This window comes from Pristiophorus japonicus, chromosome 16 (genome assembly GCF_044704955.1).
Source record: "Pristiophorus japonicus isolate sPriJap1 chromosome 16, sPriJap1.hap1, whole genome shotgun sequence".
NCBI lineage: Eukaryota > Metazoa > Chordata > Chondrichthyes > Pristiophoridae > Pristiophorus > Pristiophorus japonicus.
Window position 1 is genome coordinate 27,329,352 of NC_091992.1, and position 11,128 is coordinate 27,340,479.

Consider the following 11,128-nt stretch of genomic DNA (forward strand, 5'->3'; position numbering starts at 1 on the left):
TAGCCCCCTCACAGGCAGAAGACAGAGAAGCCTTTCACCGAGCAGTTTATGTTGGATTTGAACCTGGGCCAGAAACGTGAAAGCTCAGGGGTTGAAATTTGGTTTTGAACGCTGCCCCGTTACCGCACGCGGGAGGTGGCTAATGGGCAGCAAAGGTCTACCATCATCGGTAAGCGGCGTCAACACCTTGCCCTAAATTAAGTCGGCTCTTTGGCAGAGGCACCAGGAGGCAACACTGTGCTGGCTAACGCCACCCGCGAGGTGGTGTCATCCAGTGTACAATGCCTCTTTGACGCCTCTGTCGAGACATTTGCTTTGTACGGCTGCTGTGCAAACTGCCGGTTGCACGGACAGGTAAAATTGGTCGTAACAGATCGGATCTCGGGTGGAATCGCCTAGAAAGGAAGGTAACTTTTTTACTCTATTTATTTCTGCATGTTTCCATTAGTTTTAAGGGTGGGGAAGTGTGTGTGTGGATCGAAGAAGTTGTCGTTATTTATTTTTTCTTCCCATTTTTTTCTAGCATGGCGGCAGCCTCCCGTTGGGAAATTCAGTCGGCCTGCTGAGCTCCCGCCCAAGGAGGAGTGTGCAATGCCACTTTTTAGCGCTGCTCTCTCATCTTTGGACGTAAAAACTGAATTTAGGACTTTGAGGCTGTGTCTAATGTCCGGAGCTAAATTCAGCACTCATGCGGTGACACCACCTCAAAAACTGCGGTGCTGAATTTCGACCCCTCAGTGTCTAACCCTAAATACCAACCACCGCCTTTTTAACGCTTTATACGTGGGTCTATCTATGAATTAGCTATAGAAGCTAAATGTAGGAAAAACATGAAATAAGAAAAAAATTGAAAGTAGAATCCATACAGAATTGTATTAATTTGCTGCAGATTAAAACATATTCAGGAAAATCCAGACCGCAAAAGAACAGTAAAAATACCATGATTTTCCAATGTCAATCTCTGGACTTGGGGAAACTGATTAACATAGAGTTCACTGAGTCATATTCCCGATTGTTTTAAAAACTAGAATAAATAGTTATGGCAAGGAAGGGCCAAGTTTCAAACCCTGATCTGTGCTGAGTTAGTTAGTAGATCTACATATTATCAGCCTCAGGGAGAGGCCTACATTTAGAACTGGCAAGAAGGCCGAATGGCCTCCTCCTGTGCGAATATTTCTGTTTCAACCAAGGTATGGCAAGGGCATTTCAGTTGGCCTCTACATTCTTGGACCAAGGAGTGGAGGATAAATAATAGGTATTCCTTCTCATGATTGCTGGTTGGTGACCCTTGTTGGAAAGTGCTTGTATGTGAGGGTGAGTTCAGACTGGGGTGCCACTTAACCCCATGTCATAACACATTGTCTGGGACCATTTAAGAAGGATGGCCCCTAAATGGGGTACAGATTTCCTGGCAGAGTTTAATACCTCTGCTGTCTTCAGGAGAGGATGAGTATGTTTAACAAATTGGAGGGGGATTACTCTGAGACCTTTATCTCACCTTTTATTCCTGTTTTTAGGTGCAATTTGTGATTCTTATTCACAATTACTATATTTGCTAATGTGTAATTCAAACTATGTGGCGCATACTACCTTATTTTTTAATGTGTTGAATGCTAGCAAACTCTTCTTCATCTTAGGCAGTCCCTCGAATCGAGGATGACTTGCTTCCACGCCAAAAAGGGATGAGTTCAATGAGTTCACAGGTGTATTCCATGAAGGACCTAATATTCCAGGTCCCGAACTGCATGTTGAAGGGTGGAAGATGCCTCTGCGTGGTTTTTTTTAACGTGTGGTGGCTGTTGCACATCAGCCACCACACGGGCTTGACAGAGCTAGGTCTTGGTCCAGTGGCAAGGATTAACCAAGACGACTGGAGACCTGCTCTGCTGCATGGACCTAGTGCGCACACATATCACACTGGACCCACGCCTCTTCTGGGCTAACAAACTGGCATGCACATGTCAGACCTAGATAGAAAATCCACCTTAACATTAAGCATGGTCTACACATCAGAAATCTGTGTAGTTGGCTTTGAAGGGGACAGACAACATGATACTCCAGGGATTGCATGAAAGACAACACATTGCTGTCCTGGTCAGGAGGACAAGCAGCAAATCCAACATGCTAATCTGCATTGGTCTCAATTGGGCTGATTCAAATTACTTTGAATGTTGATTCTGCACACTGTAGATGATCTATTCTGCATTTTTATTTTATTTTCTAAGCAGCATAGATGTGCCGAGAAATAAAATGTCCTAAAAAGCGATCTAGCGGGAATTAATTAGAACCCCATTCTCCTTTATAAAATGTTCCGTTTAATCCAATCTATTGCAGTTTAATCTTTGGACGAAGGTATTGCATATTCAATCATACCCCGGCCAAGTGCTCTGTTCTGATTGTCTGAACACTGCGGTTTCGAATGTGATAAGGGGACACTTTGGCACAAACGTGGGTGCTCTTGCATGACAAGCCCCTACTGTGGCAGTGAGTGAGAGCATAGTCCCTGATGCCGGTGACAGGTGGAAACAAAAATGGAAATTAAGCAGCCAAGAAATCAAAGTGGGAATCAGATTTTCCATTAAAATCTGATAAAATGACAATAATGAATGGTTGTGTGTAATGTAGCAGGAAATTGAGGACCGGCAGTTTGATTGAAGGACATGACCTGACAATCTCATCCTTCAATTGACCTGTCTATCCTCAATTCCCCAATTTGGTGCAGGAAACTTTTTATGATCACTCAACTAAGTTCAACAGTATTACATATATATATTTCTCTGTGCTGTTCATTATTATTACTTGCTGTGGTGATATTTCCAAATCTTTCTCTTCACTGAACTCAATAATCTCAGGTCTGATCGGGAATAAAATGTACATTTTTTTTCAATTTGAATATTCACCTGCAGAATGCTCCATGAGTTCAAAATGACCAAGACTGTAAATATTCTCATACAAACATTGCATCACTTTTACTCAAATTAATTTTTCATTATAATTAGCAAAAACAGAAATGCTTATAGAAATGCAAACAATGGAGAAAACAAATGAGAATCAGGAGGACATATTTTCTCTTTTTTTTAAATGAGCTGTTTGGTAAATCTCAGATGGGTGTTAATTTCCCTGTTTTTTTATTGGATGGTGTATCTAAAGACAAAGCTGTAGGAATGAACAGTCACTTTATTTCTGACTCTGGATCCTAAATCTCAAAACAGCAATTATCTGAGTTGAAAATCCAAATTTCAAACCAGGTTCAGAGAGAAAGGAAACATAACACACTGCAGGAAGGTTGATGAGAGACACCCTCGCTAGGCTGGAATAGATTTAGGTTGTCATGGATCGATCAATGGCAATTGCATTCATCAATGAACTAGCGCCAAAGACCACCAGAGAGACTACTATAAACATTGGAACAATTCAGTGATCATCTTTAACTAAAAGAATTTTACGGGGATTTTACGGGGCCTATGACCATGTACGGATGCGTATGCGGCTGTAAATGCCTCACCAGTTCCGTATGCATGAAAACCCGCGTCCCCTGGAAATGGACATTCGCTGACGGAGCGATGGGCTATTTGCCCAACTCTTGCCCAGCAAATGCCCATGAAACTCTTATGCCTGGTAACAGCTTTTACCAGCCTAAGTGTGAAAATAAACATTAAAATAATTTTTAAGAATCATTTTAACATTCAAAATCCTATAAAATACGTTTGTTATTTTTGGCCCCATGAAAAATGTTTTTATTTTTCAAAAAATAAAATTTTTGTTTTAAATGTTTAATTAAATTGTATTTTAATTAATTTTAAACGTGTAATTTTTTTTACTTCAGTGCTGTAAAAATGTGTTCTTTAGGTGATTCCTTTTATGCTTAGTGGGCTACCGTACCTAAATGGAAGCCTCATCAGTACAATAGGAATCCCCTTTCTGATTGGTTGGGTGGCCTATGTGATCCATGGGGCACTTGTGAACCGCCTGCGCCCCTGGGATGCGTGGGCCTCTACGCGGGGCCTACACGCAGAGGCCCAGGAGCGCGGGTCACTGTGGATCCAGGACCATTAGGTAGGTGTGTATTTTTATGGTGCTTCAGAGCCATTATCATTTAGTCATTTCCTTTCACCCAGGATGTACAGAATACGGAACTGCATAATATGTTCTTATGGGATTGTATATTTTCAGATCTAAACATATAGGACTAAATACACCACTGCACATGTGCAGTACAATTTACTTGAAAGCTATCTTCGTCCAAATCATCCAAGTTGGATTCAAATTAAATGAAAAGCTTTTTTTTCTCAAAATATACCTAATATGTCCAATCCAATTGATTTATAGTCCTGTCCACAATGAAATTATATCAGGTAAAAACAAATCAGGAACTATAAGCCATTTCATAGACCTCCACTTCTTTTCTAGACACCAGATGTACAGATAGGAAGTTTCTGCCTACAAAAACGAAGGTAATGGTTGCTCTCTCCAGCTTTCCAGGTGCTGGAAATACATGGGCACGGCATTTGGTAGAACACGGCACTGGATTCTACACTGGAAGCTATTATTTTGATGGGACCCTTTATAACAAGGGTATGTGTTATTCTTCTCCTTACTATTTATTCAACAACTATTTGTAAGAACTACATGGTAAACTTTTAGCCTTAGAAAGCCATCTGCTTTAGTGCTCAAACCCTCCTGGGGAAAATAAAATTTCCATAAATTATATTTACAGCTTTTAATTGTTCGCCAGTTTCAGTAACCCCAATCAATTAGGTTTATGAGGAATCTGTTTTATAAGATTAAATATTGTTGTGCGGAAGCAATAATAGCTTTTATTTGATTAACAGTACAGAGAAATGTAAAACCACATCCAGATTTTCAATGGCATATTTCACGTGAACTTCAATTACAAATTGATATGAAATCTGTTCCTCAATGTAAAACTAATGGAATAGGCAGTGCAAATTGACACATTTATTTGTATGGTATAATGGTTCTGATAAGCGGTTGATTTTACTCTGCTTAGAAAGCATTTTCCTTAAACCCACATCTAGATTAATACAAGCAAATGGGTTAAGCTGCACTCAAAATGTGTCCTCTGATAGAGCTTCATGAGTATAGCAATGTCCCCTAGATAACAGAAGCCTAACCACTTTATTTGTAGTTACACCTGACAATACAGATTTTAGTAAATCTCTGAGCACGTCCATTGAATAAGACACATTCAGCATCTTTAAGCATTCGCAGAAAAATATATTAACAGACGACTATATGATTTGAAATTGAATCATGTACCAATAAAACAATGGGAATGTATCTAGCCATTCTGTGCGTCTATGCCTTTAAGCTAAGCAAGTACTTTGTGTACTTTCCAACTGGTATTTTTAAATATTTTTGGTATCATTATTTAATCTCCTTATGTTGTGCAGCCTATTGATTTGTTTTTACATTTATGAAATCTGGATGCATTTGGCATTGTATCACAAAATGAACAACACCCAACAGACTTACGATTAGGATTGATCACATGCAACAGTCAAAATATATTTAGAACAGCAGCAATGTCATTCATAAAGGTATTGGCAACTGTCATATATAAGAAGCTATAATGGTAGCATTTGGCTTGAAATCAAAGAAATCAAAACCTTAGCTTCCATTTGAATAAGCTGTGCATAATTTCATAGGACAGCATATGTAAAGGTGCTGTTGCAGCTGGCTCAGTGGGTAGTACTCTCGGCTCTGAGTCAGAAGGTTGTGGGTTCAAGTTCCACTCCAGGGACTCGAGCACAAATAAATCTAGGCTGACACTTCAGTGCAATGCTGAGGGAACGCTGCACTGTCGGAGGTGCCGTCTTTTGAATGAGACATTAAACTGAGGCCCCATCTGCTCTCTCAAGTGGCCGCAAAAAATCCCATGGCAGTATTTCGAAGAAGAGTAGGGGAGTTATCCACAGTGTCCTGGCCAATATTTATCCCTCTATCAACATAACAAAAAAAAAGATTATCTGGTCATTATCACCTTGCTGTTTTTGGGGGCTTGCTGTGTGCAAATTGGCTGCTGCATTTCCCACATTACAACAGTGACTACACTCAAAAAGTACTTCATTGGCTGTAAAGTGCTTTGAGACATCCAGTGGTCGTGAAAGGCGCTATATAAATCCAAGTCTTTCTTCTCAGTTGGCATTGCTCATTTCTTTTTTCTTTTGATAGGTTTCAAAGGGGAAAAGGACTACTGGAAAAGTGGCCGGACTATCTGTATAAAAACCCATGAGAGTGGGAAGAGAGAAATAGAAACATTTGATGCGGCCATCTTGTTGATCAGAAACCCTTACAAGGCTTTGATGGCCGAGTTTAATAGAAAGCGTGCAGGACATCTGGGATATGCATCAGAACGCCACTGGAAGAGCAAAGGTAAAATGGCACATCCCGCTCCAACAATTGAATGACTTTCGGCAAAACAACATGGAGGATGATATCCAGTGCAGTTAAATATTAAAAACTTGATGCTTGTCATGTCAGTGATCACCGACTCATTGTGATAGTTTTTTTTGTATAGTGGCAGTGTTCATAGGTGCGTTGATGTCCTGTGCCTGGAATAGTTGGATGGCAGTTTCTGTTTGTGATTTGCTATTTGGTGAGTTCCCAAGCATCAAATGAAGGCTAAGAGCGATCTGAAATGAGTGAAGGAAATGCACAGGGGAGTAACTCTTGACCCATCCTTATACCAACAACAACTTGTATTTATATAGCGCCTTTAATGTAGAATAGAGCCCAAGTGCTCCACAGAGGAAGCAAGGAATAGACACGGAGCCTTTGTGAGGAGTTACGAGAGGTGGCCGTAGGCTTGGTCAGAGAAATGTTCAGGTCCATCCTCCATGCAGCCTTTCAAAGGTAGAGGGGGAAAAAGAGTGCTAGATGGGTATAGGGAGGGAGTTGAAGAGGTATAATTGAAGTGGCTGAAGGCTGTGCCTCTGATTGTGGAGGGGATAAATGGAAGACGCACAGAAGGCCAGGGTTAAATGATCAGAGAGAATAATAGGGGACATAAGGCTGAAGAAGTTTGCAGAAATAAGGTGGGAAGGTCATAGAGAGATTTATAGATGAAAACAAGAATCTTAAATTTGGTACATGGAGGTGGTGCGGGAGGGAGGAGCCAGATGTAGAGACAGGGTGCAGGTGGTACAATTTTTGGAGAAGCTGGAGTTTGTAGAAGGTGGAGGTCAAAAGGTTGGCAAGTAGAACATTAGAAAATATGGTCCCAAATCTCCTGGGCCTGGAAAGGCAGGCCATAATTTGGGGCCAGACCCAGTTCTGCTGGGTCTCCAGCTTGCTCCCATCCCCTCCATGCAGTAGAGGTGGAATGATATTATCCATCTCAAATTTGCATGCCAGGATCAGATCCTGGTGGAACTGGGACAAATAAAATAGCAAGCTGCAAAGGACAGTTTTTGAAAGGCAGAGCACAGAGTGATCTATTGTTACTGGAAAAGTGGCAACTTTAAATTCAAAACTTCCTTTTAAGGTTTCTGAAGATCTTCAGCTGGAATGGCTCACTCCCAAACAAAGAGGTAAGGTGTTGCGAAGAAATTCCTGGCTCCTGTAGGGTGGGAACCCTGGGAACACTGGAACTGGCACAGGCACCCACCCTTCTGTGCAAGCGACCCTGACCCTGGGATTTAGCTTGGAGCCAGGGGCGGGAGTAGAATGATGACTGGAAGCTCTGCCCTTCTGTGGAGAGGAGCCCCAGGAATTAAGGCCCCATTGAGTCCAGAAGTGATGAAGGCATTGATAAGGTTTCAGCGGCAGTGGGTTGAGGCAAGGCATGGCCAGGCACTGCTGGGAAGACGGAAATAAGCAGTTTTGCTGATTGATAAGATACTGGGTTGAACCTAAGCTCTTGCAGGAGTAGATGGCTGTCAGTTGGAGGCAGGAAATCAGGTGAAATTTCCCTTTCCTTAGCAATGGGGAGCCGAGGCCAATTGTAACAACCTTAAAACCACCTTAGCTGAGGTAAACCGGCCTAGAAATTCATCTTAGGCGGTGGGCCAAAACGGGTGGTATCGGATCAGCTGGCCATTATATGAAGCGCCTGATAATCAGTTCCGTTGCTGTGTATCTGAGCCATTGGAAAAGCTATGAGAAAAAAGTTACTGATAGATTTGCAGTCTGGGTTAAGGGAGTATTGCAGCTCCATATTCTGATGTGCAATCATTACTGAACAATGTTCAAACTTTTTCTCTGCAGAATGGCCAGAATTTGTAAACACTTATGCCTCCTGGTGGGCCTCCCATACTTTGGATTGGTTGAAGTATTGCAATCAAATGCTAGTAGTTCACTATGAAGACTTGAAACACAACCTTTTGCAGCAGCTGAGACGCATGGTGGAGTTCCTGAATGTCACTGTGTCAGATGACAGACTGTTATGCGTCGAAACTCAAAAGGACGGAAGCTTCAAACGATCCGGTCTGAGGCAGAAAGATTTTGATCCATTTACACTCGAAATGAAAAGTGTAATTAATAGTTATATAGAGATGGTGGATGACGCTCTCAAAACGAAAAACCTCACAGGACTGCCCAAGGAGTATCTGCCCAGATGATGTAGCTGAAGAGATAAACAATGTATCACCACTTCAAGCCTGTGTTCGTAAGGTAATGTGAGGCTGACAAATGCTTTTAAAGATCAGAAAGAAGGGTAAAGAGTGGGTCTTCATAACAAGAATAGATCAATAACCTCATGCTGCAGCGGACAGGAATCTTGGGTCAAGGAAAAATGTGTCTTATTGGATTGCGTGACTCAAAAAATTTTGACCTAAGTCTTGTCGTCATGTGTCTCTGGAATTTTTATAGCACAGGTGCAGGTGGATTTTCTTTAACTCTTTCCATTCCAGGAGGTTTCCCCACACAATAAGACCGAAATCAGAGCGAATTTGCGGCCTGTTTACAACAGCATACCATTACGAATGTGGAAATGTTTTCCAACAACTCATTCAGAAATCCTCACAAGGTGATTGTGCTAGCATTGACCCTTTCATTACAAAAGTGTTAAGTTAAATTATAAATGAGAAGAAAGCTGTTGACCTATCTGTTTCACGGTCTGTTAGAGTGGACATTTGCTTGAAAAGATTTATCTGAGGGGCCGAAATTGCCCCTCTCAAAAAGGCCCGGTCGTGCCTCCGGGGGGGGCGGCAACAGACGCTAAAGGGTTTTCGCCCGGGGGCAGGCGACAGAAGCGACCCGCCCGGAATCGCCCCCACGATGGCGGCTGCGAAAACGGGTTTGTGCTGCGCCCTGTAATTTTCGCCCCCGGGCGCCAGCGCACATAGCGATGACATCATCGCCGTGCGCACTGACCCCTTATCGCCGCGCGCTGACCCCTTTGCGCCCCGCGGGAGCGAGGTTGGCGCGGGGCGATGCCACCGACAGCTTTGTGGGTCGTGAAGCTGTGGTGGCTGGGGCGTCCTGTCCGTCTGTAAAGGGGAGGGACCTGTGCCGCAGTCGGCAGCTTTTTTTTTTGTCGGACGACTTCGCTGTCGGCTCGGCAATGGCAGCCGTTGGTTCGGCCGGGCCACCAACGGGCAGCTCAGCACCCCCGTCTTGGGTACAGGGCCACTGGCCAGACCGAAGCCCTCCCTGATGGCCCACTGGGTGCCTCTAAAGCGGCTGCAGAGCTCGCAGCGGCCCTCCCCTTTAAAAGAAGGGAAGGGACGTTGTGACACGTCAGCGTGACGTGGGACGTCCGCATCGCGCTGACATCACTGTGGCACTGATGTGCTGAGCATTGCGCCCCGCGACGGCCATGCTAGTGCCCCGTTACTGCCCCCCAACAATTTTCTTTCTTTAAAGAGGCCAATGCCGGGCGCAACATTTCCGTATTATTCTAACTAAACTCAATACAGTGAAATTAATGTTCTACTGTGAAAATACGAACAGGTCCCAATGAGCTAAAAATCACGGGGGAAGCAGTGCTGAAAAGCTACAAACCTAGACATCGTCGTTTGCCATGAGAATATATCTGTTTGATGTTCTTCTGTCTGCTATTTTAATGGAGGTATTAACCCATTTATTTTAAAATAGTGGACAGAGCAATCATACAATTGTGTTAAACATTTGGACATTAATATCAAATAATAATTTTCTAGGCTGTAATGTCTGAAAATCCAAATTTACTTCAGCATTAAGCATATTTTTCTTCCCACCCTTTTCTCATCTGTTTTCTAAACTGGATCAGCACGTATATCTCCGGTGTGACCATTTGCCTTAAAGCGAACATATAAATGACCTTTCAAAAATGTTCAGCATCTGGTAGATTTCAGCATTTGTGTTTAATACATTTCCCTACATAGTTTCAGTGGATATCTTAATCATGTAACCATCCTGAAGACAACAAACAGTTCTGAAGTTGACCCTGCATTGATGGATTGGTGCTATTATCCAGTTTGCATCAAGTGGCAGATAAAACCCTCTCTGTCATTCCAGTGACTTGCTTGATATTCCAACAATTAATGGGTTAAATACAAGTACTTTAGTTGACCAGTTGGTGTAAATTGTAGGCAGTAGTACTTTGTTTTGGAAGAGCTGATCCAATGCTGTCTTAAAACTCTAGTTACCAGACTGACACCAGTAGCTGCATTTACAAAGGCATTGAATATGCTGCCAATTCCACTTGGCAAAATGGAGCTCTGTGTATGTTCTGCTCAATGTCAACATCGTCCAGTGAAATTTAAAAATGAGTAAAGCACTGACTTGATTTGTCCACATTCCTCTTAGCGTCCTCCCAAGTCTTATCCTCCATAAACTCCAATTCCCTCAGAATTCTACTGCCCCTAGTTCACAGAAGGTCCCATTCAAATATTACCGCTGTACTTGAGTTGTCTCTTGGCTTCCCATCCTTCGGTGCATTGACCTCAAAATTCTGGACCTCGTATTCTCATCCCTCTACAAGCTTGCCATTCTACTCCAGTCCTCCATTCTTCCAATTCTTGTCTGCTCTGTGTTCCTCACTGGGTCCACCCACCATCAGCTGCAGGGCCTGCAGCCATCTCAAGCCCACACTCTAGAACTGTCTCTTCTCAAATCTCTCCACTTCGCTCCCTGCCTTCACAAGCCCCCTTAAAACCTACGGCCACCTCCTGCAATTGTCCCC

General features: G+C 42.9%; 1 protein-coding gene across 2 annotated transcripts in view; it reads left to right on the forward strand.

Moving 5' to 3' along the window:
• The window catches only part of wscd1a (WSC domain containing 1a), an 80,080-nt gene extending 71,498 nt beyond the window's left edge, over positions 1 to 8,582 (forward strand). For both annotated transcript variants that reach the window (XM_070858091.1, XM_070858092.1), the window contains 3 exons: positions 4,411 to 4,575; positions 6,196 to 6,396; positions 8,230 to 8,582. In XM_070858091.1, coding sequence (XP_070714192.1) covers positions 4,411 to 4,575; positions 6,196 to 6,396; positions 8,230 to 8,582 — 719 coding nt within the window. The remainder of the gene's footprint in view (positions 1 to 4,410; positions 4,576 to 6,195; positions 6,397 to 8,229) is intronic.
• Positions 8,583 to 11,128: the final 2,546 nt, after the last annotated feature.